The sequence below is a fragment of the Sciurus vulgaris genome (assembly GCF_902686455.1).
Source record: "Sciurus vulgaris genome assembly, chromosome: 13".
NCBI lineage: Eukaryota > Metazoa > Chordata > Mammalia > Rodentia > Sciuridae > Sciurus > Sciurus vulgaris.
This window is the reverse complement of record NC_136474.1, coordinates 61,199,013-61,212,935: the sequence shown is the minus strand read 5'-3', so window position 1 is coordinate 61,212,935 and position 13,923 is coordinate 61,199,013. Positions and strand designations below refer to the sequence as shown.

General features: G+C 37.0%; 1 protein-coding gene and 1 long non-coding RNA gene across 4 annotated transcripts in view; one reads left to right on the top strand and one right to left on the bottom strand.

Moving 5' to 3' along the window:
- Positions 1-13,923, bottom strand: part of GALNT1 (polypeptide N-acetylgalactosaminyltransferase 1) — a 127,109-nt gene that overhangs the window by 68,311 nt on the left and 44,875 nt on the right. For 2 of the 3 annotated variants that reach the window (XM_079108537.1, XM_079108538.1), the window contains exon 4: positions 10,884-11,058. In XM_079108537.1, the coding sequence (XP_078964663.1) occupies positions 10,884-11,058 (175 nt within the window). Of the gene's footprint in view, positions 1-10,883; positions 11,059-13,923 lie in introns of those variants that run through there. The other variant, XM_079108539.1, reaches the window with a different exon arrangement.
- LOC306642780 lies at positions 6,958-9,391 on the top strand. Its single transcript, XR_013758683.1, has 2 exons — positions 6,958-7,596; positions 7,660-9,391. It is a non-coding gene; the product is annotated as an uncharacterized lncRNA (long non-coding RNA).

Below are 13,923 nucleotides of genomic sequence, written 5' to 3'. Positions count from 1 at the left end.
GCAGCTGCGCCAGGGCTCCGGGCGGCTATCCGGAGGAGCAGCGTGGACTCAGGACTCAAGAAAAGGAGATACTGAGAGACTTGGGACCAACTCAAAGCAGCCGGGTGAGTGTTTCCCACTGGGCAGGCGTCCCGGACGGGGCAGGCGTCCCGGAAGGGGCGGTAGCCCCGAAAGCAGGGAACTTTTGTGAAGTAGAGCTGCCGGCGAGATACCCCTCCCCCCGCCGGAGCAGTGATCGCAGACAACTGGGAGTATTGGAGAGGTGGCTGTTCACCACAGCGATTGGACTCGGCGCAACCGACCCGGGCTCTGGGAGGCTGCCCAAAGGAGAAGGTGCTTGGTGAGCTGTTTGGACTGAAAGTGACCACCCCTGACACAGGGGGCTGCCCAGAGGAGAAGGAGAAATACGGACTCGGCACGTCGCTTGGAATTGGAGCAGCTGCGCCAGGGCTCTGGGCGGCTATCCGGTGGAACAGCGTGGTGAGTGGTTTGGTCCCAGAGCATCTGCTCCGGAAAACAGGGGGGTTGTCTGGAGAAGGAGGAGGAGCACGGCGGGGTGTTTGGGCTCAAAGTGACTGCACCAGGGCTACGGGAGGCAGTTGGGACAAGAAGGTGCACAGTGAGTTCTTGGGACTCGTGACGCACCAGATCTCTGGGTGACTGCCTGGTGGAGAAAGAGGTGCGTGGTGGGTCACTTGGTCTTAGAGCGACCGCACAGAACACCAGGTGGCTGCCGGAGGAAAAGGCGTGTGGCGGGTCACTGGGACTCGGAGCGATTGTAAGGGGCTCCAGGTGGCTGCTCAGAGGAGGGGCCGCATAGCCAGGCGAAAACTGCAGAGCAGGGTCCTAGACGGCTTCTTGGTGGAAGAGCCCCACAGACAAACTGAGGGACGGAGCGAAGGCTCCAGGACTGCAGGCAGCTTCTCTGAGGAGAGGCAGCCTAAGGAGATTTGTTTGCGAAGGGTGAGGCTTCCAGGCCCAGGAGGTAGGTCCGGGTCCCTGGGAACATTGCAGAAGAAGGCTGCCCAGCCCAGGCGGTAGTTGTGAATTGAACGGAACCTCTGGGAGGAAAACCGACCAGCGAGACCTCCCCACTGGGTGACTCCTCCCTGTTGGGTGAGGTTCTCCCGAAAGGATTGTAATATCAGAGACACAGGCCCAAACTGGTCTTGCATCAGCCCACATCCTACTTCCCTTCTGGATGACCATTCATCAGCAAGTGAAGGTACCTCTGCCCACTAGCAGGGAATATACCCCACCGGAAGGCCACCACCCCTAGGGAGTCAGCTCCCTTGTGGAGCACTGCATTATCAACTTCCTCCAAGACTTCAGGCTACTGAAGACTAAGAGGGGATATAATAGAAATCTTCAGGGATATTATAAGACAATAGAGGAAATCTGCAAAATCACAGCGGTCAACTGATACCTGAACAATATGAGAAAACAAGGAAAGAAAATGCTGCAAACAAATCTAGATGTTACATCAATGAAACCCAACGACAGCATGGCAGAAGAAATGACAGAAAGGGAGTTCAGAATGTACATAATTAAAATGCTCAGGGAAGCAAATGACGAGATGCAAGAGCAAATGCAGGCACTGAATGATCGCACCAATCGACAGTTAAAAGAGCAAATACAGGAAGCAAAAGATCACTTCAATAAAGAGTGAGATATTGAAAAAAAACCAAACAGAAATCCTTGAAATGAAGGAAACAAGAAACCAAATTAAGAACTCCATAGAAAGCATAACCAATAGAATAGAACACCTGGAAGACAGAACATCAGACATTGAAGATAAAATATTTAACCTTGAAAACAAAGTTGAACAAACAGAGAAGATGGTAAGAAATCATGAACAGAATCTCCAAGAACTATGGGATATCATGAAGAGGCCAAATTTAAGAATTATTGGAATTGAGGAAGGCTTAGAGAAACAGACCAAAGGAATGAACAATCTATTCAATGAAATACTATCAGAAAATTTCCCAAATGTGAAGAATGAAATGGAAGATCAAGTACAAGAGGCTTATAGGACTCCAAATATACAAAATTACAACAGACCCACACCAAGGCACATTATAATGAAAATGCCCAACATACAAAATAAAGACAGAATTTTAAAGGCCGCAAGAGAGAGGAATCAAATTACATTCAGGGGGAAACCAATACGGATATCAGCAGATTTTTCAATCCAGACCCTAAAAGCTAGAAGGGCCTGGAACAACATTTTTCAAGCCCTGAAAGAAAATGGATGCCAACCAAGAATCTTATACCCAGCAAAACTTACCTTCAAATTTGATGATGAAATAAAATCCTTTCATGATAAACAAAAGCTAAAAGAATTTACAAAAAGAAAGCCAGCATTACAGAACATTCTCAGCAAAATATTCCACGAGGAAGAGATGAAAAACAAACAAACAAATCAGCAATGGGAGGAACTATCCTAAAGGAATTGTCAAATAAAGGAAGAACCAAGTCGTCTCAAAATAAATAAATAAATAAATAAATAAAATGAACCAAATGACCGGGAATACTAATCATATCTCAATAATAACCCTGAATATTAATGGCCTGAACTCATCAATCAAAAGACATAGACTGGCAGATTGGATCAAAAAGAAAGATCCAACAATATGTTGCCTGCAAGAGACTCACCTCGTAGAAAGAGATACACATAGACTAAAGGTGAAAGGATGGGGGAAAACATATCATGCACATGGACTCAGCAAAAAAGCTGGGGTATCCATCCTCATTTCAGATAATGTGGACTTCAAGTCAAAACTAGTCAGAAGGGATAAAGAAGGACATTACATACTGCTTAAGGGAACCATAAATCAGCAAGACATAACAATCATAAACATCTATGCCCCAAACAGTGGCTCATCCATGTATGTCAAACAAATCCTTCTCAATTTCAGAAACCAAATAGACCATAACACAATAATACGAGGTGATTTTAACACGCCTCTCTCACCACTGGACAGATCTTCCAAACAAAAATTGAACAAAGAAACCATAGATCTCAATAACACAATCAATAATTTAGACTTAACGGACATTTATAGAATATACCATCCAACCAAGAGCGAATACACTTTCTTCTCAGCAGCACATGGATCCTTCTCTAAAATAGACCATATATTATGCCACAAAGCTAATGTAAGCAAATACAAGAAGGTAGAGGCACTACCTTGTATTCTATCAGATCATAATGGATTGAAGTTAGAAATAAATGAAAGAGTAAAAAACAGAAGCTACTCCAATACCTGGAGATTAAACAATATGCTATTACATGATGAATGGATAACAGAAGATATTAGGAAGGAAATTAAAAAACTCTTAGAGGTAAATGAGAACAAAGAAACATCATATCAAAATCTTTGGGACACTATGAAAGCAGTACTTAGAGGAAAATTTATTTCATGGAGCGCATTCAATAAAAGAAGTAAAAATCAACAAATAAACAACCTAACACTTCAGCTCAAAGCCCTAGAAAAAGAAGAACAGACCAACACCAAAAGTAGTAGAAGACAGGAAATAGTTAAACTCAGAGCTGAAATCAACGAAATTGAAACAAAAGAAACTATACAAAAAATTGACAAAATAAATAGTTGGTTCTTTGAAAAAATAAACAAAATTGATAAACCCTTAGCCACTCTAACAAAGAGAAGACGAGAGAAAACTCAAATCACCAAAATTCGGAATGAACAAGGAAATATCACAACAGACACGATTGAAATACAAAACATAATTAGAAGCTATTTTGAAAATCTATATTCTAATCAAATAGAAAATTTCGAAGACATCAACAGGTTTCTAGAGACATATGAATCGCCTAAATTGAACGAGGAGGACATACACAATTTAAATAGAACAATTTCAAGTAATGAAGTAGAAGAGGTCATCAAAAGCCTACCAACAAAGAAAAGTCCAGGACCAGATGGGTTCTCAGCCGAGTTCTACAAAATCTTTAAAGAAGAGCTCATTCCAATACTTCTCAAAGTATTCCATGAAATAGAAGAGGAGGGTACCCTCCCAAACTCATTCTATGAAACCAATATTACCCTGATACCCAAGCCAGACAGAGATAAATCGAGGAAAGAAAATTTCAGACCGATATCATTAATGAACATTGACGCAAAAATTCTCAATAAAATTTTAGCAAATTGCATACAAAAATATATTAAAAAGATAGTGCACCACGATCAAGTGGGTTTTATCCCAGGGATGCAAGGTTGGTTCAACATCCGGAAATCAATAAATGTAATTCACCATATCAATAGACTTAAAGTCAAGAATCACATGATTATTTCAATAGATGCAGAAAAAGCATTTGATAAAATACAACACCCCTTCATGCTCAAAACACTAGAAAAAATAGGGATAGTGGGAACATTCCTTAACATTGTAAAGGCCATCTATGCTAAGCCCATGGCTAATATCATTCTAAACGGTGAAAAACTGAAAGCATTCCCCCTAAAAACTGGAACAAGACAGGGATGCCCTCTTTCACCACTCCTATTCAATATCGTTATTGAGACTCTAGCCAGAGCAATTAGACAGACCAAGGAAATTAAAGGAATACGAATAGGAAAAGAAGAACTCAAACTATCCCTATTTGTGGATGATATGATTATATACTTAGAGGAACCAGGAAATTCCACCAGAAAACTGTTAGAACTCGTAAGTGAATTCAGTAAAGTGGCAGGTTACAAGATCAATGCTCATAAATCCAATGCATTTTTATACATAAGTGAGGAATCCTCAGAAAGAGAAATTATGAAAACTACCCCATTCACCATAGCATCGACAAAAATAAAATACTTGGGAATCAATCTCACAAAAGAGGTGAAAGACCTCTACAATGAGAACTACAGAACACTAAAGAAAGAAATCGAAGAAAACCTTAGAAGATGGAAAGATCTCCCATGTTCTTGGATAGGCCGAATTAATATTGTCAAAATGGCCATACTACCAAAAGTGCTATACAGATTCAATGCAATCCCAATTAAAATCCCAATGACGTACCTTACAGAAATAGAGCAAGCAATCATGAAATTCATCTGGAAGAATAAGAAACCCAGAATAGCTAAAGCAATCCTTTGCAGGAAAAATGAAGCAGGGGGTATCGCAATACCCGAACTTCAACTTTATTACAAAGCAATAGTAACAAAGACGGCATGGTACTGGTACCAAAATAGACAGGTAGATCAATGGTACAGAACAGAGGACACGGACACAAACCCAAATAAATACAACTTTCTAATACTAGACAAAGGCGCCAAAAATATGCAATGGAGAAAAGATAGCCTCTTCAACAAATGGTGCTGGGAGAATTGGAAATCCATATGCAACAGAATGAAACTAAACCCATATCTCTCACCCTGCACAAACTCAACTCAAAATGGATTAAGGACCTTGGAATCAGACCAGAGACTCTGCAGATTATAGAAGAAAAAGTAGGTCCCGATCTTCAACATGTCGGCCTAGGACCAGACTTCCTCAACAGGACTCCCATAGCACAAGAAATAAAAGCAAGAATCAATAACTGGGATAGATTCAAACTCAAAAGCTTTCTCTCAGCAAAGGAAACTATCAGTAATGTGAAGAAAGAGCCTACAGAGTGGGAGAATATCTTTGCCAATCATACTTCAGATAGAGCACTAATCTCCAGAATCTATAAAGAACTCAAAAAACTCTACACCAACAATACAAATAATCCAATCGACAAATGGGCTAAGGAAATGAACAGACACTTCACAGAAGAAAATGTACAAGCAATCAATAAACATATGAAAAAATGTTCAACATCTCTAGTAATAAGAGAAATGCAAATCAAAACCACCCTAAGATTCCATCTCACCCCAATTAGAATGGCGATTATCAAAAATACAAGCAACAGGTGTTGGCGAGGATGTGGGGAGAAAGGTACACTCATACATTGCTGGTGGGGCTGCAAATTAGTGCAGCCACTCTGGAAAGCAGTGTGGAGATTCCTTAGAAAACTTGGAATGGACCCTCCATTTGACCCAGCTATCCCACTCCTTGGCCTATACCCAAAAAGGACCTAAAATCAGCATACTACAGAGATACAGCCACATCAATGTTCATAGCTGCTCAATTCACAATAGCCAGACTGTGGAACCAACCTAGATGCCCTTCAATTGATGAGTGGATAAAGAAACTGTGGTATATATACACAATGGAATATTACTCAGCCATAAAGAATGACAAAATTATGGCATTTGCAGGCAAATGGATGAAATTGGAGAATATCATGCTAAGTGAGATAAGCCAATCTCAAAAAGCCAAGGGACGAATGATATCGCTAATAAGTGGAGGATGACACATAAAGGGGGGGAGGGAAGGGTTAATGTTAGGGTTAGAGTTAGGGTTAGGGAGCGGGGCAAGTATGGAGGAAGAAAGTACTGTATAGAGGGTAAAGAGGGGTGGGAGGGGTGGGGGGAAGGGAAAAAATAACAAAATGAATCAAACAACATTACTGTATGTGGATTTATGATTACACAAATGGTATGCCTTTGCAGCCATGTACAGAGAGGCAACATGTATCCCATTTGTTTACAATAAAATTAAAAAAATTAAAAAAAAATAAAGAAATGAAAATTGTACTGTATTTGTATACAATGAATCAAAATGCATTCTGCTGTCACGTATAACTAAATAGAATGAGCAATAAAAACTGCATGCTACTGTCCATTTATAACTAAAATAAATAAAAACTTTTAAAGAATCACATAAAAGATGAAAAGAAAAAGCTTAATAAAATGTATCAAGTGTGGTGATGTACTTAATTATTAAAATTTAAAAACCAATTCTAGTAGAAGAAATAATAGCTAAAGCTATTATTTCAAAAGTACAAGATTTATTATTTTTAATAATTATTTATTAAACTAATTTAAATTTAAATTTATTAAATTTACTAATAATTAAATAATTATTTATTATAACATCATTTTAACTGTTAATTCCTGAAGAATCCATAGCCTACTTCAATACTGTTTAAACTGTTTGGGAAAGTAAACCATTTATGAAACTCTTTAAGATTATAATTAAGCATCTTTTGACTAATCTCCACTTGAACAACTTGATGGACAAAGACGTACTCTTTATCTCAGTTTAGTTTTTACCTACACAATATTCAACGGTTATCTTAATATGACTTATTCACAGCTATATCATGTAGTAGACTGTTACTTTTATTTTCTGAGCATCTTTTTAAAAGTTTTACCTGTAGTTTATTGGGTTTTTTTCTTGCTACGGTTTTCTATATATTCACTTACTAATTAATTCCCCAGATTTCCATCAAGTATTTAAATTCCCAGTAAAACTTAACTGAGAATGGAAGTGTTTCTAGACCCTACATATTAAAAAAACTTACTTATTAAACCTACATGCTTGACTTAGAGTTGGCCTGAATACAGAAATTATTCAAACATTAGATCGGAATCAATTTTCAGATGCTTTTACTCTTGTCCAACTCTTTAGTTACACTTGTGTGGAAGATTTCCTTTGTGTCTGCTATTATATTTTTGCTTCCATTTTTTTTTATTTCAAAAGTTCTTATTGGTTTTCTGAGTATCTTTTGAACTGTATTCTATTCTTGCTTTATATTTAAAATGTGTTTTCTATTTTGCTAAGATAAATATTTAAGTTTTCTTCTTCTAGAGTGATACAGGAGGCAACACAATACCTGATCTCAAATTATACTACAGAGCTATAGTAACTAAAACAACATGGTACTGGCATCAAAACACACATGAAGTCCCATGGAACAGAATAGAAGACCCAGAGAAAAACCCACAGATACAGCCATCTGATACCTAACAAAAGTGCCAAAAACGTATGTTGGAGGAAAGATAAGTCTTCTTAACAAACAGTTCTAGGAAAACTGGATATTCATATGTAGAAGAATGAAACTAGATTCCTATCTATTCATCCAGCATAAAAGTCAAATCAAAGTGGATCAAAGACTTAGAAATCAGACCAGAAATCTTGCAACTGCTAGAAGAAAACATAGGGTCAACAATCCTTAATACTGCTGCAGGCACCAACTCCCTTATTAACAAGATCCCTAAAGCTCAAGAAATAAAACAAAGAATAAGTGGGATACCATCAAATTAAAAAGCTTCTGCACAGTAAAGGAAATGATTAAGAGTGTGAAGAAAGAGCCTACTAAAGTGGGAGAAAATCTTTGCCCACTACTTCTCTGACAGGGGATTAATATCCAAAATATATAAAGAACTCAAAAAAACTTAATTCCCTCCCCCGCAAAAAACACCCAGCAAATATCCCAGTCAATAAAAGGGCAAAAGAGCTAAACAGATGTTTCTCAAAAGAAGAGGGGCTGGGGCTGTAGCTCCATGGTAGAGCACTTGCCTAGCATGTGTGAGGTATTGGATCTGATCCCAGCACCACATAAAAATAAATAAATAAAGGTATTGTGTCCATTTTTAAAAAAGAAGAAACCCAATGATCAACAAATACATGAAAAAGTGTTCAATGTCTCTGACAATCAGGGAAACATAAATCAAAACTACACTAAAATTTCATCTCACTGCAGTCAGAATAATAATCATCAAAAATACAACTAATAAATGCTGGCAAAGATGTGGAAAAAAAAAAGGTACACTCAAAAATTGTTGGTGCAACTGCAAATTAGTACAACTACTCTGGAAAGCAGTGATGAGGATTCCTCAAAAAACTAGGAATGGTACCACCTCATGACACAGGTATTCTACTCCTTGGTATTTATTCAAAAGAACTACAGTCAGCATATTATAACAATACATGCATACCCATGTTTACAGCAACACAATTCACAATAGACAAATTATGGAACCAGCCGAGATGTCCATCAGTAGATGAATGGATTAAGCAAATATGGCATTTACATATGTGTGTGTGCGCACACACACACACACAATGGAGTTTTACTCAGCCACAAGAAATGGTATTACAGCAATTGCTGGTAAATACATAAAACTAGAGAACATCATGCTAAGTGAAATGAGTCAAACTCAGAAAAATCAAGGGTTGAATGTTTTCTCTCATATGTGTAAGCTAGAGCAAAATAAGGGAAAAGGGCAAGAGGTGAGGTAAGGGAGCCAAATATCATAAAGATATAGGGAAGAACAGAGGAGCAGAGGGAGATTGAGGGGGAGAAGGGACGGATGGGGAAGGGGAGGAAATGCTGAATGAATGTAACAAAATCACATTATGTACATATAAAAACATACCACAGAGAATTCCACCTTTATATGTAGAAAGCACCAATCAAAAATAAATAGATAAGTAGGGCTGGGGTTGTAGCTCAGTGGTATAGCACTTGTCTAGCTTGTGTAAGGCACTGAGTTTGATTCTTAGCACCACATGGTCCATTGACAACTAAAAATTTTTTTTAAATAAATTAAAACAATAAATAAGTAAATGTATGAAAGGAAGATCAGTAGAGGAAGAATAGGGGGAGGGAGAAGGGAAATGAACAGGGACTGAAAGGGGGTACAATAAAGTCAATGCATGCATGATTTTGTCAAAATGAACCCAACTACTATGTGTAACTATACTGCTCTAATAAATTTTTTTTCTTCTTCCTGAATAGTTTTTGTTTCCTCCTAGTTGCTTTTGTTTGTTTTAAACTCTACCTTTCATGTTTGAGGACTTACTATAATGTCTAGTATTCCACAGTTATCTGTTATTAAGAATGGAAGACCAAAAAACTGAATATGGATAGTTTACAAGATATGAGCTTTCATAAAGGATGATTATTTGGAAAATCCACAAAGTCATTGTCTATACGGTGTTTTTTCTCCAATATGACTAGTTCAACTCTGAAAAAGATTCTCCAATTTCTTGCCTAGGACTGGAAAGCCTGGCATGGCTACAATAATGAAAGCCATATAGAGCAAGGTGGCTAGGGGTCTCAGCAGGCAGAATGTACATGAGCCCTTAATCCATTTGTTTTTTTACACAGTTCCTTTGCTTTTAACAGGGCCTATTATCTAGTCCAGATATTTTGTATTATCTTCTTCGCAAGGAACAACTAGACCTTTAATATTACTGATAAGAATGGAAATTGATAAAAACATTTTGGAAAAATGTTTGGCTATATACATTTTTAGCCTATTCTCCCTTCCACAATAAAAATGAAAGTTTAAGCCATCCAAAAGGCATGCACAAGAATGTCATAATGACTTTATTTACAATAGTTAAAATGTGGAAAGAACCCAAGTATCTGTCAATGTAAAAAATACAACCTGATACTACCATGGCGAGAAAAATGTCAGGTATATGCAACAATATGAGTCTCAAAGATAAAAGAACACACACATACCTACCTACTATGTGGATCTATTTATAAAACAAATTAAAAACAAAGACATAATTAAACTGTATTTAGAGAGGTCAAAACAATGGTTGCCTCTGGGTGGGGGGGAAATCAATGATTGAAATGGAAAATGAGGGAAATTTCAGGAGTGAAAATGTTCTGTCTTGTTTGAGATGATGGTTACACAGTTGTATACATAATAAAAATTCAATAAGCTATACACTTATGACCATGTACTTCACTGCATGTTATACACAACTCATGTCTTGTAAGAAATACATGAATATTTTGGTAATAACGAAGTTTAAAATCTCCCTATTAATCCATTAAGATAAATGATTATTTTCCAATAATTGGAATAGTCATTAGATCAGCAATATCTTGAGGTATTATTTGATTATCATTTAAATGTTTTAACTGCATTAAGTAATAACTTAATAAATGTGACATTTAAAAACAACGAGCACTTAAGTGCAATTTACTGGGAATTCAGAATGTTTTTCATTCAAATACTAATGGAACCACACTAGGTACTTACCCTTCTAACCTAACATCTGGTAAAGATCTGTTGAGTGCAATCATCTCGCTTGCCATTAAATTGAACTGATTGATTTTAAACATCTCTTTCATCTTTTCTTGATCCTCTTTAGGAATGACGACTGGTTTCCCCATTTCTCCAGGACCTTCATGAGGTTTTTGTACTGGCTCTAGAACTAAGAATAAGGAAACTTAATTAAAGTTAATTTCATAGCAATTACTTTATGTTTCTGTTTAATAACATTTGAGTTGAAATTGTGCCTTCAAAAACCAGAGCCATTTCTCAGCCCATATTCTCCCACTCTGTTAATACCTCTGAGGGCCTGGGCTGTCCTCCATGTCCATGCTGGGATGACCTGACTCAAGATGTACTCACTTTGTCCCACTCATCTGAATTGCTGCATAGCTTTGCATTCTCCATCTCAAATATTTTTACCACATTAAGTTTCCTAAAGCATAGCCTTCACTGTTTTTTTTCATGGTCTCCTAAAGTCTAGCCTCTTTAATAAAGAATTTAACTCAACTTTCCAAACCAATTACCTATTTGGTGCTCCTCCACCACCCCTCAGTATTCCTTCCTTCAGTTTGATACTGACTCACTAATTTTCTTCAAATGTGCCTCATGTTCTCTTGCTTTCATGTCTTTCTCCAAACAGGTCCTCTCCCTTGACATCCCCATTCCTACTCCGATCTCTGTATTATAAAACCCCAATTTGTCAGGTCAGGCCCAACTAAAATAGCTTTTCTTGCCTGCAGTTTTTTAAATCTTTCTATGGAAATAACTTACTATTCTTAATTATCACACCATTTCATCTAGGACTTTTACATCACTAATCAATTGCTAGCTCCAACCGTAATGATTGCTAAACCTGTTACACAACACCCCCCACCAAGACACAATCTCTTTTTGGCTGGGATTTGAGTCATTCACACATCTTGTATGGAGTTTAGCCTGGTGCCTTATAACAGCTTTGTTAACTATATGCTGAATTAATATGTAAGTACAAATGCTATTCAAAGTAAGTCAAGATGAAAATCCTATACTTGATAATGTAAGGCATTATAATGAGGTTTATGCAAGGTGGGACATCAGGAACAATAATTCTAATCGAAAGTAATGTTACACCATTACATGTGTATGTGTGTGTAATACAAAATAAGTAATATGCCAGATTAGCACTTCCCAAACATTGTTCCTTATTTTATGTTTCTGAGATGTTAATAATGTTCCAAGAAAAACATGTTTTGAGACACTGAACTTGGAAAATATTGTGTTATATTTCTCATGTAAAAGGGACAGAGAATGTGGTAAGGCCAAGAATGGAATGAAAATAAGTTCTGCATGTTACTTGCTTATTTTTAAAGCTGAAAGTTTTATTTTCCTCTAGTGTTTTTTTATATTCGTGGGGCGTGTGTGTGTGTGTGTGTGTGTGTGTGTGTGTGCACGTGCGCATTTTGCTGGGGACTGAACCAGGGGTGCACTACCACTGAGTAACATCCTCAACCCTTTTTATTTTTTGAGACAAGTCTCACCAAGTTGCTGAGGCTGGCCTTGAACTTGTGATTCTCCTGCAGGGATCCTCTCCTGACAGGGATTACAGGTATACACCACCATGTCGGGCCCTTCTACTGTGTTTTTTAGGCATTCTCAAAATATCTACCAATTAGATATATATATATATTTTTTTTTTTTAATGCTAGCATCAAGGGAACTGAAGAGCCATCTCTTCAATCAGGTTTCATCTGCCCAATAACAGCACTAGTTGTAAAGCTGTTCTGTAGGATGACTGTTACAGATGGTGGTACAAAGCAATCTACCAATAACAGAGATGTAGAATATGGAATTATTCAGTGCGTTCTCAACAACTTTCTCAGAATATAAAAATCTATTTCACAGAACTCTTAAGAGAAAAATGATGTATAATAATTTTCCCCATTCTTAGAATAAACTGGTTTTAGGAAGGACATTAAAATATTAAGAAATAATTTTCAAAACTGTAGAAAACTCAAGTAATAGTTTTTGAAAACAAATTATGTCAACTGTCTACCAATCAAGTAAACTCTTTAAATATAACAGTTGGCAGAATTTTTAAAAAATTCTCAAAAAGTATAATAAAAACTGTAACACTAGTATAGAAAGATGTGTAATGTCTTTTTTTTTTTTTAACTTTGAAATCATTAATCATAAAACTCTTAAAGGTCATGTCTGTTTACTTACCTCTGAAAGTAAAGAACAATCAACAGATTCTGGGATTGGAATGTGCAAGAATCAATAGGAAGAAGCAGAGGTGACAATGATATTTTATGGATGGCACACATAAGGAGTAGGTGGGAAACATCTAGTGGCCCTGATTATAAATATTCTTCTCTTACCTTTGCTCTATTTTGGTATAAGGTTAAAATAGATATACTTTCATGCTGCTCAATTTAAAAATTACGAGTATTAAGTTATACAAACATCATCTATAATTTGTTTTTACTGAAATAATAAAAATCCTAAATCTGATCAAGCCTCTGGACCAACTACCAATTTACAGGGATATGGGGGACAGAAGGACATAATAAACAACATTAAAAGGGTTGCAAATTCTGGCTGTGGTAAACTGCAAAAAGAAACAATACAATTTCTTCTTTTTCAAAGACAAAAAGGAAGGTTGGGGAACAAAGAGAAAGAAGTATCTGTACCACAAGACTAGCCATGAACTGACAACTCTTGAAGCCAGATGATATAAGTTTAATTTTCTATTCTTGCTTTGTTTCAAATTTCCATGGTGGCGGGCATGAAGAAGGACTCAAGAAATTAAAGAAATTATTATCATTTAAGTACTATATAGTATAAGCATGACTGCTTATAGAATAAGAAACTAGATATGATTAGAAATTTAAACATCACCCCATGGTTGCTGACTTTGAGATCTTAAAGAATCAAGTCAAGAATGTACAACATATAATCCTGCTGCAATATTTTATAAGTTTAATTACCTGGTACTTACTATAATTTAAATTCTGATATAAGGCCTACATCGAAATTACTGGTACAC